The following is an 18,227-nucleotide window of genomic DNA, read 5'->3' as shown; positions in this document are numbered from 1 at the left end:
AACTGTTCAATCAAAAGGAAGCCTTGATGAGATTGTCCAGCACCCTACTGAGTCTTGAAAACCACCAACAATGGGACTCCACCACATCCCTGAGGACACTGCTCCAATGACTGACTACTGTCACAGCAAAAAATTTCTTTTGTACATAAACCTCTCCCAATGCAACATGTACATGCTGGCCCTTGTTTTCTCCTCCTGAAAAGATAACTTTTATCGTCTTTGTAGCTGTCCTTGTAGTACTGGAACACCACAATGAGGTCCCCCAACCCTTCTCCAGGGAAGCATCTTCACCTTTCCCTCACAAACCCAAGTTCTCCAGGCCTCTGATCACCTCTGTGACCCTCTTTTAGAGCTCTCCTTGAATTACAGGAACAAGAACTGGACACCTCCCTACAGATGTGGCCTTACCAGCACTGAGTGGAATGATCACAGCTCCAACACTGCTATTGACCCCTCTGTAGATGCAGCCTAGGATCCGATTTGCCTTTGTTGCTGCAGCCGTGCTCTGCTGACTCATGTCCACCTCGCTGTCCAACAGGGTCCCCAGGTCACCAAGGCTGCTTCCAACCTCACAGATCCCAGCCTGTACCAGGCTCTTCAGTTGTGTCATCCCAGATGTAAGACACTGCCCTTGACTTCGTTCAACTTCATACTGTTCTTGTTTGCTCACTCTTCCAGCCTGTCCAGATCTCCCTGTAAAATGTCTCTTCCTTCTAAAAGGTCTCCTCACTACTCAGGTCAGTGTCATCAGTAAATTTTTTGAGGGTACCAGTAAATGCCACCACCCAGGTCATGCAGGAAGACACTGGAGAGCATTAGGACCAGCATCCACCCCAGGACACTCCACTTGTGGCAGGCTGCAAGCCTAAGTAAAACCCATGAACCACCACAAGTTCTGATTTATTTTTTAAATAGTACATATTTGATGTCTCACCAAAATTAATTCAATTCTATATTAGCAAACTTTAGGTAGATCATTCCTTGTGCAATTTTGGTGTCACCATTCGGTACTTTTCATCAGTTTCCTTCTAACAAAACCTAGAGTAGAAAATTATAACTGCACAGTATTGAAAACAAAAAACTCCTAACAATTTTTCTGAATCTTAGAGTACTTCCAACTGAATTTGTAGAGTATTTTTTTGAATTTGCAGATTTTAAAAGGAAAATGAATGTCATGATATCCTATTTTTCATCACATATAGTGTATATACATGTATATAAAAGTCTGTGAAGGTACAAAAAATTTCTTTTTATCCAATTAATTTATTTAACTACAATCTTGCGTGATTAATGAATCTTTTCACAGAAACGCTTTTGTGGAAATCTGTTAAGCACACCTTCAGATTTAAAAAGCAAGCAATAGTTGTATATTAATTCATTAAGGTACAAAATCACTACCTACTCAGTATGTAAGGCTAACAAGAAGGAGACTTATTTCAGAGAACTAATAAACTTTATTTATTACAACCCTCAAACTGCTTAGGTCAATGGAACATTTTAGTGATCTCCCCCCTTTCCTCCAGTGATTACACCACTGGAAATTATGGCAAACAGGAAGAGTCTCCCGTTATACTACTGATCATTATCAGTTAAGCATTGGACACCACAGTTTAAGTGCAACTTAAAATGCATATATTTTCATTTTAACAGCTTCATATACATGCACAACACAGTTCAAACAGCCAGTACTGACATTTTTTCCATTGAAAGCATCAAAATTTCATTAAGCTCCTCTTTGTATACAATTTTCCCCCTAAAAATACACTAATTCTCTACCACATTCAATGCAAAGAGAGTGATGAACATCATGAACATGCTGCTAAAAAAGCTAACGTATTGTAAAAATTTACTTATTATATTGAAGCACAGTAATTTCTAGGTTCATGTACTAATATGCATTAGCATGCAGAGAAACTAATTTTCTTTACTTAAAAACAGTATTTTGCAGTCATAAGCCCATGTCCATGTACATCAGTTTTCCCTGCCCGTCTGTGGGAACATCTGGAACTTAAGAAAAATATAACTCTAAAACAAAAGGATAACACTCTCAATGATTTTTTAATTATTTTGGGAATCTAGAGAGGTTCCAGCTGACTGGAAGCTGGTAAACACTGTGCCAATTTAAGAAGGGCAAGACGGATGACCCTGGAAACTACAGGCCTGTCAATGTCACTTCAATGACTATTATAGAAAAGCTTATCTGGGGAGGTATTGAAAAACAGCTGAAGGACAATGCAGTCATCAGCCACAATCAGTATGGGCTCCTGAGGGGAAAGTCCTGCTCGACAAACTTAATTCCCTCTTATGACAAGGTAACCCACCTAGGTATCAAGGGAAGCAAGCTGACCTAATCTTTTGGGATTTCAGTAAAGCTTTCAGTCCTGTCTCACAGTGTCCCACCGGATCAAATATCCAGCATTCAGCTGGATAAACATAACAGAGGATGGACAAGCAACTGGCTCACAGGTCAGGTCAAAAGTTGTAGTGAATGGGGTGACATCAGACTGCTGACCTGCCACCAGCAGGGTTCTGCAGGACTCTAACCCTCCATAGGACCTTGTGCTCATCAACATCTTCAAAAATTACTTGGATGCATGACTAGAAGGAACATTAAGTAATTTTGCCGTGATACTAAATTGGGAGGACCTGTTGACTCACTCAAAAGCAGGGTGGCCCTGCAGAGACACATCAACAAATCTGAGGGCTGGGCAACCACAAATCATAAACAAAAGAGAAGCGCTGGATTCTGTACCTGGGACAGACAACCCTGGATGTACATACAGACCAGAAAGAGATGCTGGAAAGCAGTGCCATGGGAAGGGACCTGGGGTCCTGGTCAAAGGCAAGTTTAATCTAAGTCAGCAGTGCCCTGGCAGCCAGAATGGTCAAGCATCTTCTGGGTAGCATCAGGCACAGCATCACCAGCCCAACAAGAGAGGGGATTGTCCTACTCTGCTCTATGCTGGGGCAGCCTCAACTTGAGTGCTAGGGGCAGTTTTGGGTGCCACAAAATTAGAAAGATACAAAGCTTTTAGAGAGTGTCCAAAGGAGGGCCACAGAGGTGGTTCAGGACTTCATAAGGAATGGCTGAGATCACCTGGCTTGTTCAGCCAGGAGGAGACCTCACTGCAGCCTATAACATCCTCATGGAGGAAGTGCAGGGGCAGACACTGATTTCTCTCTGGTGATCAGTGACAAGACCCAAGAGAATGGCATGAAGCTGTGTCACAGGAAGTTTTAAGTCTGATATTAGGAAAAGGTTCTTCTCCCAGAGCGTGGTTAGGCACTAGAACAGGCTCCCCAGGAAACTGGCCACACTGCCAACGCTGACAGAGTTCAAGAAGCATTCCGACAATGCCCTAAGGTACATGGTGTGATCCTTGGGGTTTGTAAAATGTTCAAGGTCAGGATGATCCTTGTGGGTTCAACTCAGTATTCCTGTGATTCTAGGAAAATAATTTTAAAAATTTTGAAAGCAACAGATTTTATTAAAAAAGCAGTTTGCAACATACCAATGAAGATGCAATGTTAAACAGACTGACACCTGCCTTTTGACTTTAACTCTTGCTGTGGAGGTTTTTGTTGGCCGTTCATGTTTGACACATATCTTTGTAGCTTGATGTCTGATTTTTGAATACCTAATGGTACTACTAGTGAAATTTCCCTACTTCTTAAAAGAAGGACAAAATGTAACTTGCTACCATGCCATCAAACCCACAAATTGTGGGGGTTGGAGAAGCACTTCCTTATTTTAGATGCAGGAAACAGAAATACAAAACAGCCTCACAAAAAGACTGAAGAAATCAGGAAACACTAGCTTAAGGCCCATTAGGCCAAACAAACAATTTCAACACCAAAATCATCTTTAATTATCATCTTACTAATTCCTCTGCCTGTTTTCCAAACCTCATATTCATGTAATTACCCTTCAGACAGACAAGACTTCCTTCTCCAAAAAGGGCAGGTTTTTTTGTTCTTGTACCCTACCTCTGCCACACCATAAATGCAATCTGTTGTGTTCTGCAGTTTAAAATATTCAAAAGCAAAGAAAGATATATCACAGTATTAAAGATATTGCACAGATGCCTCTGTTTGTTGATATTTTATTTACTAAGGCAAGAGGATAAAATGGCACACCAATTTTCATTTCACTTCCTGTCTTTTCAAGAGATATTTGACTGGTACTCAAACAAGATGAAGTATTTAAATTGAATAACTGACTTTTCACAACCCCAACATCAAAAGGGTAAAGTTATTTTTTATAACTGTCAAGAATTAAGTAAGTTATGATAGGCAAATACCCATTGTACAAGTTTAAGAATTAACTTAAGACTATAAATTTACAGGACTGGCATTACTGACAAAATAATTTTTGTTGGCTGCCCCTTTAGTTGTTTCTCCTTTACATGTCAGAGCACGATTATGGGTTTTACTTCTATTGCAAAAGTGAAACAGAAATTATGTGAAGACTGAAGAACATAAAATCATGACAACAGACACTGCCCTTCTGGATTTAAAAATTAGGTGATTGTTGTATTTTGCAGAGATGAGGACATGGTTATCTTGCCCAACTTCATCAGGTGCTCTTAATGGCTAACACTGTTTCCACCTTCTTCTGGATGTAGAAAGGGAGCTTAACAAATAAACCAGCTCATTTCTGTGAGCTGCACTTCATTATACCTGAAAGACATTCGTTTATCATGACAAAATTCAAGGAAAGCAAGATCTACAGAGAATTATCTAATCTTAAGCATAGACTTTGACTCTAAGTTGCAAGCTATTTGTTAAAGATTGTGTCTTTTTCCATTGTTACGAGTTTACGTTGATTTCAACTCCTCTGAAAAAAAAAAAACCAACTTATTTTCTAAAAACATCATATTACTTTGTAAAGTAATTCTTCAAAAACTCATGACCCTATTTTTTTTCCACTTTTGCTAACCCATCAGTTGAGAAGACTTATTCTTAAATTACATGTAAGGGCCTATAAGTGGAATTATCATTATCAGAAGAAAGCTTAGGATTTCAGCTTGTTTCAACAATACATCTTTGCAGAACACTGTTATTTCCTCCCACAAAATATGAGTAATCCAGCATCACTGTAAGGTAAATTTTTTGATGTTGAAATATACAAGAAAGAAAGCAAAAGATGTCCTGCATTGGTAGAGTTAGTCAACCTCTCACAAAATAGCCAGATTGGAACGAAAACCTTCAGCTGCCTATTCTGGCTGAATCTTAGATTGAAAAATTAAGCTTCTACTTACAGGCATCAGAAACTTTGAAAGAAACTTCCCAATCTGCAAATACATTATTTTGATCAACCTTTTTTTTGTTCCTGACCATATCTATGAGTTTGTCAAACTGCAATGAAATAGGGTATATAAAAAGAAAAAAAAAATCCCTTTTTCTCTCAGCTAGAATTCATGGCTCTCAGATCCTTCTTTCCCATGAACTTGTGAAGAACTATGAAAGAAACTATTCTTTATATGAAGGTGAAGTTAATCTGCCTCCGTTCTTTGCCAGAAGCTCAAAGAGGAGATGACCAAAGAAAAGAACAATGCAACCATCCCAACTATTCCCTGATGCCAACCAAAACTCAACTGTACAGAAGGCAGGAAGTCACAGAGGAGTTTTATACAGTCACTGGAGCCCCAGACCCAAAGTGCCAGCATCTAACACCCCAATTTTACCTCTAAGTGCTATCTGCTTAAATCTCAAGTCCAAACTAGCAATGATAATAGTGCTATGGACAAAAGCTTTCTTATCAATGTCGGAAGGCATTTGAGGATAGAAAAGAAACAAAAGAAAAACACTTAAAAGATTCCTCTGACCTTACACCCTTCAAGAACAAGTGCAAAATAGACTTTTAGTTCTTTCCTTACTCCAATCCAGTTTGCCACACAGAATCAATAAACAGCTCTGAAGTTTGCAAGTTACATGACACAAGACCTTCTCTGTGTTACAACTTTTTTCTTTAGACAAACAACCCAGAATTCTCCTAAATATGGTTTTCCTACGAGGAGTCTTCATAGCTTGACTCAGAACTACATTGTGACTAGCCCGAATGATTTCTCTGATGACCTGATTTTTCAAGTCAAAACTATCTCCAAACACTTTAAGGTCATGCTACTTCCAAAACTCATAGGCACAAAACAGTCTGTATAGTATGAGAAAGGCTAAAAATAGTCATGGGCATTTTAGTAAAATACAAAAGACAAAAGCTCTTCCAGGAAACCTACTGATTTATTCACTACATAGAAAGCCTAGCTCATTAATGACATGTCCAATTATAAATTCAGTGTACTGGGGGGAAAAAAAGAACCAAACAACAAACCCACTACTCGAACAAAAAGCAACACAATAAAATACACAATCCCATCAACAGTTCAGTTTTCACTTACAGGTCTTCATGGGCATTTTTTCTTATTTATGTCACCATCTTTCTCCACAAATGTTGGTAACAACCGCCCCTCTTTCAAAAGCCATGGTGATTGTTGCCAATACCAGCAGAGCAAAAACTTCAAATCCTAGTGAGTCTACCACTTGGCTGGCACTACCTTCAGCCGTGAATTTCCACAAAAGAGGATATATAGCATGTAACAGCAGGTTTGAATAGTCCCAAGACCACCAAAAATTGTATCGTCATTATACTGGCAATTGTTTGCTTAATTGTCAATGAACTTGGTAATGAATTAAGTTGAAGGAGGACAGCTACCCACAGAAGATGTATTAGAGCAATAAACAAACCCTCACTGAAGTGGCAGAACTACCTTCCCTCCTTGAAAGCAGAGAATAAATTCTCTCAGCTCAATACCGACAGGATTCTTCGCATGCCTACAATCAAAGCTACTTTCTAAGAAGAGATTAGTATAAAAATACATTTGCATAATCAGATTTCATAACAAAGAAGGGAATTCTATGATTCCACCTCTAACACTGACAGCAGTCCAGAGAATCAACACAAAGTTGTGAGGCACGAGTCTTATCTTTATTTTCAGCCACAGCTTCATGTCCTGCCTGGTATTATTCGCACAAACTAGCATCTGCAGAAAGCACAAGCCAAGTACAACCAGTGCACACTCACTCCTCCTGTCCTACCCCCACCTCACTCCTCCCTGAAGGATCTTCCCCATCCAATCCTACTTGGTTAGCTCCCTGCTGGAGAGGTTTCCTCCCCTCTTAACTACTTAACAGAGCCACTTGCACATTGTAGCCAAATGAGCTCCCAGATCTCATACTCTAGGAAGATGGTGCTTGTACTGACACCTCACACTTCAGCATGTCTGAAGTCAAAGTTTGAAGCTGAAGTCTCTCCTCTGAAGATTCTGCCTGAAAACTTCACAGGCAGTCTCTCCTCTTCTCCAGTCTCTCAGGTACAGGTTTCTGTCACATCAGTATCAAAAAGTCTTTCACACTTCCAGAACAATAGGGAAGTCCTACCCAGCGTCCCTCACTGCCTGTCAAGAGGAAAATGACCTGTGTATACAGATACAGAAAACACAAGGCTACATAATCAAGAAAAAATGAAGTGGCACTTGTGGAGTGCAAACTGGAGATGACCACAAGGCACTCTCTTTTTAGCTCCAATAGGAAAATCTTACATCTGTTTCAACCACATTCACAAATTAAATATGAGCTTATGAATTCACAGCAACTGATGCCAGGTACAAATCTTTATGCTTAAAATATCCAAATGTACAAATGCCTCCACACAGAAAGTTCTTCTGGTCTTCTGTGGCAGACACCTTTCAAAAAATTATTTGGGCTAGAAAAAGGTTTACTGAACAAGAAGGCTAGAACTCTGCAAATAAATGCCAAATGAGTGTTTTCTATTTAGTTTTGGTAAATTTTATTTTCCGCTGTGTGAAGTTTCAACAGAGAAAATTACAGGTTGCCCAGAGAAGTTGTAGTTAGGACAATGAAGGACAATGCAGTTGTCAAAAGTCTTCCTGGGCAACCTGGTCTAAGCCACTCTATCAGAGCAGGGGAATGAGGGACCTCCAGAGGTTCTTTCTAGCCTCAATCATTCTGTGAAAAAAACATCATTTGTACTCAACAAGGTAGCACTTTCCCACAATACATGGTAATAAAAATTAAGAAGTCAGATTTCCAAATCACCATCCAAAGTAACTGATTTAGACAAAAGAAACAAGTGATCAAATAGCAGCCAGCTGGAGATGAATGCCCAAACCATTGTTCCTTCACACTTTCCCGCTGGAAATAACCATTATGGCTATAATACAAGTTTTAGTAACCATCTGCTGAAAAATGTAACATCTCCAACCACAAAACAGGAAAAAATTTCCTAGCTGAAATTTCCAGATGTCAAGACAAGCTTCTGGCTTCCTCTTCTTCAAAAAGCACATTCCAGATGACATATTTAGTTTTGTGTAGTCAGGGGTTTTTTTGGCTGTTAATAATTTGCTAAAAATTAGGCTCAGCCTCCAGAGAAACAGTATTTTCATAGCAGTCAAGTCACTGACTACACATGAAAACAGCCATCTTCTATTAATGCATTTTCTGTGTAGGTATCTCACATCAAGTTTTCCTCAATATACTCATACCTTAGCATTTAATACATCTAAATATAGTTCAGCACAAAGTACTACACTGCTTTCTACTATGTTAGAGAAAAATATAAAGACACAATTAGTCAATCTTTACATAACTATTAGCATTGGAGGATTTTTTCTAAGTGAATATTATGACTCACAGAGATCTGTAAGAAAAAACAAGGATGTGTTCCACTTGTGTTTCCAGTTCAATTAGAAACTCCACAGCCCAGACACACTCAAGCTAGAAACACTTTTAGGTAGTTCCAATCTAGAGTCCAAACTAAAGCCTTAGCCTTAGTGTGCAGTGTTTCCTACTGAGATTTCCAAGCATTAGGTCTTTGCATCATCTCAGATCATGCAACTGACAAAAAAATAAGCAAACCTTCACATATTTCTGAGCTCTATGAATAAAATAGAAAAATGAATGCATATAAGAAAATAAGAGAAGCTAAAATCAAGAAATCTGCAGTTGGATTTCAAACAGGACCTGCTAATAAAGAGATCTTACATACTGTCCCCATGACAGCTTTTATTGTATAAATATTGACAGGGAGTGGCAACCTTTCAGCTAATGAAAGCAAATCCTTTACAAGATTTTGAGTATCAGAATAGACTTTGACCCCTGCTCCAGTCAGAAGCTGGTGCTGATCCTGTGCTGGTTCTCCTGTAGCAACATGGGCAGCCAACCCAGCCAAGCAGCTCCTGCTCGTCTAGACAGCCTCCAGACAGCTGTAACTGAAGATGCACCACAGCACCTTACACCCTGCTGAAGCTGAGCACACTACAGAGACATCTCTACCCTGCTGACTGGAGACTTCAGCACAGGCAATCCAATCACCTCAGCACAGCAAAACAACATGGAAAAGAGAAGCTCCAAACCACTTTTCTTCTTCTCAAAGATCCTGTTTCAGCACTTGTTCAATCGCTGTTCACAGAATCATTTAGGCTGGAAAAGACCTGTAAGGTCATCGAGTCAAACCATTTCCCCAGCACTGCCAAGAACAATCACTAAACCGTGTCCCCATGTGCCACCTGTACACGTCCCTTCCAGGGATGGGGACACCATCACTGCCCTGGGGAGCCTGTTCCATGCCAGTGTTCCAGTGTCACAGCTTTCCTGCTGCACGTGGCTCCCTGCTCCACCTGTTTGCTGTCCATGCTGTGCACTTTGGCACTAATTCGCGTGTTAATTTCAGCAGATTGCTAAGGAAGCTTAAAAGATGGTGTTATTTGCATTTGCTTTAACTGAGCTATAACTGGGAGTTGCCTGTTTAGTGCCTGCAGTTTTACCAGTATTGTCACATCATCCTTCTGGCTTTATTGCTGATGGAATAACTGGACAAATTAAGGCAAAGACAGAAAAGTTTTTAACCATTCTCCATTTTTTTTTCTCAGATAAATAAGTTCAGTTTCTCAGTATTTCTATTTGGAACTGAAGTTTCTTGATGACAAATGAGTTTTGACAAATAAAATCAAGCAACATCCACCAAAAACAGACTTTAATTACACGGTTTGGGACATCTTAAATTCAACATAAACATCCTGTATCAAGACAAGCATCTCAGTGTTCTCTTGTAAGAGACCTTAAAAAGCTTTTTATTTTTATATAGTACTAAAGTATGACCTAGGGAATTCTGTTAACAGCAACTGTGAGGCTACCAACATCATCTGCTCACAGGGCTTCTCAGTATTTAAGTTCTCAATGAGTGGCTCCTCAAGCTATCACTGTCCTCAAAGTCAAAGATTTACAGACCAACAGGTTGATTTTCAATTTGTCCAGCAAACAAATTCCAGGTGTTTCCCTCTTCCTTCCCTCAAGCAACAAAAAAAACCACTCTGTAGTTGCCAGGGGAAAGGACATTGTTTACAAATATTTTTACTTTGTAACAGCATTTATAGCTTTGTTGGGTGTTTTATTCCTCTTGTTGAAACGTGTCTTAACATCAACTTTCTATTATCATTCCTCATTAAAACTTTTTATAGGAAAAATAAATAATTACATTCCTGCACAGTCTCTAGTTTTATTAGCAGAAGAATTGGCTAAGTTAACTATTAATTCTTCTGTAAAACCTACCATACACCATGAAACAAATGCTAACATTTTGACAGTTCCACATCTCTACTGTTAAATTTCTAATGGCTAACGTAATACTAAAAATTCTTAAGAGATGCAACTTGAAATAAGAAGTTACATCAAGTTACTTATTTTCAAAGCCAACTTAGAGTTGCATTTTACCTTTGACTAACATAACAAGATATATTTTATCATTGACTTAACATGAATCTTTGTATTTCATAATCTGTAGTGATGAGTAGGTAACATTAACATTACATAACATTATTATTAATGTTAATTAACATTTACATTAATAATTAATTGTAATAATTAACATTATTTTTACATATGAAGTTCAGATATGGTAATTTCAAGACATGGAATTGTATTTCTAGGTCAGCCAGACGTCTAATTTTGAATCTAACTACCAAATCATGGAATGGTTTGGGCTAGAAGGGACCTTTAAGGGTCATCTAGTACCAAACCCCTGCCATGGGCAAGGACACCTTCCCCTATACCAGGTTGCTCAAAGTCCCATCCAATCCGGCCTTGAACGTTTCCATGGATGGTGTATCCACAACTTTTCTAGGCAAGCTGTTCCAGTGCCTCACCACCCTCCCAGTAAAAAACTTCTTCCTCATGTCCAATCTACATCTACACTACCCCCAAATCCTTCTCCACAGGGCTGCTCCCAAGCCATTCAAGACGCAGTCTGTAGTGATGCTGCTGATTGCCCCAATACAACTGCAGACCTTTCACTTGGACCTAAAGAATGGTAGAAACACGTCCAAGGAGATTTTGTCAATCACAACACTTTCACTTACTTTGGACCATCTTCAGACAACTTGTCCTGAAGCTGACAATCTGCAAGTGTTTGTGATGTTCTGATTCTTGAATATATATATACACAAACAAGAAGCTTCATTAGCAATCAAGGAAGCTTCTCAAATATCAGATTTTTCTAGCATTTAATCACTCAGACTTTAAGAGCAGAGTTAGTGTGATTTCAGTCAACATGATTTCAACAGCTATTTGGATAGGTACTTCTAAAGTAAAGGTACTTTTAGTTATTTACTTTTTATTTATTGTTTTTTAAAAATTTATTATCAAAATCTCTAATCACAAAGTCTTCAGGAGTGCTTTCTAACACATTTAACAGAAGGGAAATATGTCTAGTAACAGAGATATATATAGAACTCTAAATATCAAAGATGAGGAGATCATCTTGCCTTTTCCTATGCAAGACAGATGAACATTAATTAATCTAGCTGATGAAACCAACCTAGGAAAAACAGGTGAATCAAGCTCTGTAGCTATGCATTTCTGGTGCAACAAAAATGGAAATCTCTTCAGAGTAAATAAAACTAGTTTGTGATATGCTTTGATTTGCAGTGTTTACTGCTGTCAGTTATTTTGAAGACAAACTGCTCAATAAATGAAATATTTGACATCTTTGATGATTAAGACCAACAAAAGTGTGAAGTTTCTAAAATCAACTACCGAAGTAATTGACTAAGTACATGAATAATTTTAATATTATATTGTTATATATAAAAAGAAAATAAATATAATAACTCAGGTGCCTGTGTAAACCATGAAAACACTCTTCATGAGTTCCTACCTAAACAGAGAGAGCACCAAAATACATTTTCATAAAAAGTTACTAGTTATTTTAGAATCAAAACCATATGCAATTCCAGGTCAAAATATCCCACATCTAACACACTTGCTATACTCCTTAACTCCCCACTCTACAAAAACTGGAAGCCCATAAAGCCTAGAATTTACTAAAATATGGGTTCATTCCAAAAACTGTTGTAGAACCATGCTAACTGAACACTACTTTTCAGTATTTAAGCTCACTTAGCTCAAGGCCTTTGGGCCTACTCAACGCCCCTATGGAAATTACCAGGATCTGACCACTGCACACCCCACAGTGTGACCACCTCTCTAAAACAGCTTTCAGTCCTATTACATCTATTGGGGACTGTAGGACTCCTAGTACCAAATATTTTGAGAAAATGCACTACATGATGTTGTGACACATTGTCTATGCCTAAGTCAGGCTTAGAGCCTCCTCATGCCTCATCAAAAAAAAGACAGCTTATCTATGATTCCTATGCCTAGTACTACATCAAGCACATGGAAGCCCCAAAGAAACAAATCTTGTTACAGACAGTTGCAACTAAATTCATTTTCTTACTCTGTTTTTTATTACGGTTACGTAAGAAAAAACAGGAAAAGTAAATACATCTCTTTCCTGCACTTGAGCTTTATGAATTTCCTTCCTGCAGCATGTAAATCGAAGTTACAAGGCCCTCAGTGTGCTTTTTCCGCCTGCTTGGCTCTGTTGTCAGCACTCTTCTCCCACACCTTCCTCAAACGGTAACATCTTCCTTTGCATCAGGCCCCACCCCCATCTTCTTTTCTTAGAGTTCTCATACTATTTCACATATAAATTTAGAATCTTTCTAGCATACAGAACATAGCTTATGACAGTTACAAAGCCCAAAATGGCTACAAAGCTGATTTAAAGGTTATTCCATGTCTTGTCTCTTAGTCTATGAAGGCTACAAACTGATGGGGAAGAAATATAAGAGCAGAAGAAAAATGAAGCCAAGTTAGAGGAAAAAAACATCCTAAGAGAAGCCAAGAACATTGCTGAGACTTTTCATCATACAGTCAAAAAAAATGTTCCCTGAACCTAAATGAACCCCAGCATTTTAAACATATACATATAGAATATCAGATGTTGAAGTGTCTGTGTGTCTGCTATTCCTGTATTTCCACTCAGATACACACAGTTAGCTGCCACCTTTGCTTAGAAAAAGTCAAAGCAGTTGTAAGGAACATCAATGCACAACCTTAATCAAAGGTTAAAATATTTTAGATTTTTAAAGTTTTACTAGAAAGAATTTTTGTATGTAGTCATAAAAATATTATTTAACTTTCTTATTAAGTGTACCACGTCTAAAGTCTGTCAAATTTCCCTCTTTAACTGAGACTTGCAGGGAGGAGAATGGGAAGTTCATTTCAGAAGGTATTCAAATGCAAATCAATTACACCTACACCGAAGTATTTCTTCCTTAAAAGCATATCCATACAGATTTGAATGGATTTGATATATAAATAGTACTTTGGGCCAAGAATGATACTTGTAGTGTGAATCATCACATTAAGAACTGGTGTAAAATATTTAAGACGTTTAGAAAATGTTAGGATACTTATATTCTTCTATAGAAAAGACCCCAAGAACAAGTGAAGCAAAGTATATGTCCAGCCAGCAGTTAAGACTTATTGACCAAACACATACAAAGCTAGCTTATCAAGCTACTTCCTCAGAAGCAGCATTTTCTTTAATTGGTAATAATTTAAAAGAAATTTCCTAAGAAACTGTCACTTCAAAGGACCTTAAAATCTGTAATGTAAACACATGTTCAACAACTTTCAGCAAGCATGACAGGAAGAATCCCAGCAAGTTCATTCCCAAACTGACTACAGCTTAAGTTCCTAATCACAATTAAGATAACTGAAATGGGGCAAATCCTTAAACTGATTATAAGATTAAGGAATACAGTTAAAGATACTACCAACTGCATGTCTGATACCTGGCAATTCCTTCCTACCACTGTAGGAAGGTCCCCATACAACAGCCAGCAGCTCAGCACATACTAGCAAACTGAGCCATGGTTAATGTAAACTCTGGACTCTTAGCTAACTTTATATTCTTGCCACCTATCAATAGAACCTGGCTGTAAAAACGTCTGATAAGTCTCGAGGTATCAAAATTGACACACTATATTCTAAGAACCAGAGGTCTTTTCATTAGCTGTGGTTCTAAGATGACAGATAAGCAAAGCAGATCAAGAGAAGCAAATTAACTAGACGATGCAGTGCTGTTTTCCTTTGTGACAACAGCATCCACAATGTTCTGCTTTTATCTAGGGATGCAGGTTTGACCTGCCAACACTTCAGAAGCTCACAAACCTGTAATAAGTTAAAGAGAGTAAAAAATAATATTGTCAACTTGTACAGATTCTTGCATTATTCTTTTAATCTATTCACCGCCTGATGCTCAAGTAAGCTTTCTGCCAAGAACCATGCAGCAAAAAATGAAGAATGACTATTAAGAGCTATCTCCACCCCCACACCTCCCTTCCCTTCCAACCCCAAATGTCAGAGTTCATACGAGGAACAAATTCAATTTATTTGTTCCTCTCTCTAACAACAGAAAGCCAGGGAAAAAATACACTAAAGAACTTCCATCACTTGCTCCAAAGAAAATAAGCCCTCTACTTCAGTGCGAAAGCACAAATTACACTTTGGTACTATTTAAGGGTATTCCTAGGCATATCTAAGGACCCAGATGCATCCCCAACAAATTGGCTATATTTGGCATGCAGTTTACTGTGGTACTCAGTGAACTAAATGAGTACTAAAAGATCATCCAATTCTGTCAATCGGCTACCAAATGACGTTGGTTGGTTTTACATCAGGAAGTGTTATGGCTTGCTTTCCTATGATGCAGTTATAACACTGACAGCACTGGTGAGATGCAGCTATTAGGTACAATCAACTAGGGAAACAACAAACGAGCAGGCCTACCACAACCACCACTTTAAAATGCATTTAAACACCTGCCCCCACCTGTAAGGGCTTATTAACTGTGTTGTATGCGACCGTCAGCGCTGCAGTGCTTAACCACAGCATAAGAGGACCTCGGTCATTAAAAAAGTTGTTGGAGAGCGAACTGGTATCAAAGCTATTTGACGTCCTGTGCTCACACAGAGGAACGGCACTCACGAATTGCGCCTTTGTGGAAAGGCTCCAGCGCCCCTGTGACAGCCGGCGAGGCACAGAGCAGCGCTCGGAGCGAGAGATGACAAGCGTGAGGCAGGGCTGGGCAGGCGCCTCCTTGGCAGGAGCCGCTCTCCCGGCACACGGGCACACTCACCCACCCTCAGCCCAACGCTGGGTAAACAAAACACCAGCACGGAGCAGAGCAGGGCGGAGACTCGGCCAGGAGTGCGAGATTCGGTCCCACAGGGTAAGGAATTCGGGGAGACGTGACCGGGGGCCCATCGGCGCTCCGCACTCACCAGCAAACAGTCCACGTTCACTTCGGATTTGGGGTCCTTCAAAGTCACGTCGATTTTCTCAAACCGAGACTCAAAACTTTCTCCTGTCGACATGTTTCCGGAGTTAAAAAGTTTCCCTTATTCCAGAGCAAAGTTAAGGTTAAAAAAAAATTATAATTATAAAGTTAAAAAAAAAAAAAAAACACCAAAAAAAACAGGAACAGGGGAGCGCAAAAGAGAAACTGCAGCCTGTACCAGGCTGAGGAAGCGCCTCCTGCGAGATCCCTTCAATCACAAAAGTCTCTGGGGCAAGTCCCTGCAAAGGGGGCAGAGAATCCAAGGGGAGCCCGCAGCAGGCGGGGGACGAGGCTGCTTCTCCCCCCGCTCCTCCAGGCACGCACGCAGCTTCCCGGGATGCTCACAGCTCCGCAGCAGCAGGTTTCCTCTCCCTCCCTCCTCTGCTCGGGCCCCACCGCCTCAGCATTCCCATTTTCCCAGCCGGGGAAGCCGTCCTGGGCTCCAGCGTAGCGGTCCCTCCTCCTCGCCCCGCCGCTGCAGCGCCGGCGGGTCGGTGCCAGGTTCCGGAGCGCGGCTTTCTTTCCGGTGAACCAGAAGAAACAACAGAAGAGGGGAAACAAAAAAAAAAAAAAAAGAAAAAAAGAAAGAAAAAAAGACAAAAGCCTGCAGCCACACCAACAAGGCAAAAATGGATGGTAAAATAAAACTTAGAAGACCCCTCTCAGCGCCGTGGGTTCGCTCCGTCCGTGGGCACCGGGCGAGGAAGAGAGGAAGGCACCGGGCGAGTGCCCCCGCGGGCGGCGGACGAGTAACCTCACCGGCGGAACGGCCGCAGCAGCATCTTTCTTCCTCTCTCCTCGCTGCCTCCCGCCGCTGCCAACGCCGGTTCAGCCCCTCCCTCTCTGCTCCTCCGCCTCACGGACGTGATGGCAGCCCGGACCGCCTCAGAACCGACCCGAGGTTGCGGCGTGAGAGGGAAGGAAGGAAGGAGGTGGCTTAAGGGGAGGGGAGAGCGTGAGGTCCAGCGGCTTCAAGGGAACCTGCGAGATCCACCAACATGTCCGCCTTCCTGTTTGAACAGTCGGGACGGGGCGCGGGGCGCATGCGCGGGGGGAACGGCTCCGGTGCGGACGGGGACGGGACGGGACGGGACGGGACGGGACGGCAGGGGGCGCGCGCCTGGGAAGGAATCACAGTCACCGAATCCGTTGGGTTGGAAAAGCCCTCGGAGACCATCCGAGCCAACCTGTGAGCGAACACCACCGTGTCAACTAGACCAGGGCACTGAGTGCCACATCCAGTCTTTCCTTAAATACCTCCAGGGGCCGTGACTCCACCACCTCCCTGCACAGTCTATTCCAGCGTCTAATCGCCCTTTCTGTGAAGAAACTTTCCTAATGTCCAATCTAAACCTCCCCTGGCGCAGCTTAACGCTATGTCCACTGGTCCTGTTACTTGTTGTCTGGGAGAAGATGCCGACCCCAGCTGCTCACACCCTCCGTTCAAGTGGTTGTAGAGAGCCATAAGGTCACCCTTGAGCCTCCTTTTCTCCAGGCTAAAGACCCCCAGCCCCTCAGCCGTTCCTCGTGGGATATGCGCTCCAGACCCTGCACCAGCCTCGTTGCCCTGGTGAAGGAAAAAGCCGGAGAGGCGGGAGCGGGCGGAGGCAGCGCGTTCGGCCGGAGCCCGGCGCCGGTGCGGGCGCGGCGGTGGGACGCCCGGGATCCCCCTTCCGGGAGCCGCTGTCCTTGTGCGCCCGCCCCCGCCCGGCAGTTCCGCCGGGAATCGCGCGGAGCCCCGGGCCAGCGTCCCGCGGGAAGAGCTCCGCTTCCCGCCGTTCCCCGAGCCGTGGGGGGTGTTGCCGCCGTGTTTCCGCCCCGGCTCCCCGGAGGCGCCTCAGCGCTGGTGGCTCCCGCCGCCTTGCACGGCACGGGCACGGGGGACAGGTGGTAGGGAGGGTCACTCCTAGAGCTGCTGTGGGCTCCATCCTTGCGGATCTTCAAAAGCCAGGCCCTGGGCAGCCGGCTGTCGGTGGTCCTTAGGTGCTCCCTCACTGCAGATATTCCAGAACTGTATGGGTGCAATCCTGTGCTATGTGCTCTGGGATGATCCTGCTTGAGTAAGGAGATTGGACCACATTGCACAGTGTAGTACCTTTCCACCTTGACCTATTCTGTGATTCTGCAGTTCTGTCCTACCTGATCAGGAGGACTACGAGAAGCTGGCCTCCAGAGATCCATTTCAGTGGCAGCCACTCTGCCATCCTGTGTGTCCCAGGAAGGAGAGGCCAGCTTACACAGTGCTGGAAGTTAAAAGCATTCCCGTTTATGTCCAGTCAAGAGCCATGCGCAAGGTAGCATACCAAACACAGGAAGAATAGATACCAGCAGTAAATCTGTGCAGCCTGTGTTGGTGTTTCCAATTCAAACCTTACCTTGAGACCACAGCAGGGTCCTTTTCTTCAAATAAGGAAACAACTGTAGAATCCCTTAGGTTGGAAGGGACCTCTCAGATCATCCAGGC

General features: G+C 41.8%; 1 protein-coding gene across 4 annotated transcripts in view; it reads right to left on the bottom strand.

Annotated features, from left to right (window-relative positions):
* Nucleotides 1–16,733, bottom strand: part of ROCK1 (Rho associated coiled-coil containing protein kinase 1) — an 83,066-nt gene extending 66,333 nt beyond the window's left edge. The window contains exon 1 of one of the 4 annotated variants that reach the window (XR_002467409.2): nucleotides 15,708–16,341. Coding sequence is in view for 3 of the 4 variants with exons in the window: in XM_021551565.3 (XP_021407240.2) it covers nucleotides 15,708–15,800 (93 nt within the window). In the remaining variant the exon portion in view is untranslated. Of the gene's footprint in view, nucleotides 1–15,707 lie in introns of all 4 variants that reach the window. The other 3 variants (XM_021551565.3, XM_021551566.3, XM_021551567.3) reach the window with 3 other exon arrangements.
* Nucleotides 16,734–18,227: the final 1,494 nt, after the last annotated feature.

This window comes from Lonchura striata, chromosome 1 (genome assembly GCF_046129695.1).
Source record: "Lonchura striata isolate bLonStr1 chromosome 1, bLonStr1.mat, whole genome shotgun sequence".
Classification (NCBI taxonomy): domain Eukaryota; kingdom Metazoa; phylum Chordata; class Aves; order Passeriformes; family Estrildidae; genus Lonchura; species Lonchura striata.
This window is presented reverse-complemented; position numbering and strand designations above follow the sequence as displayed.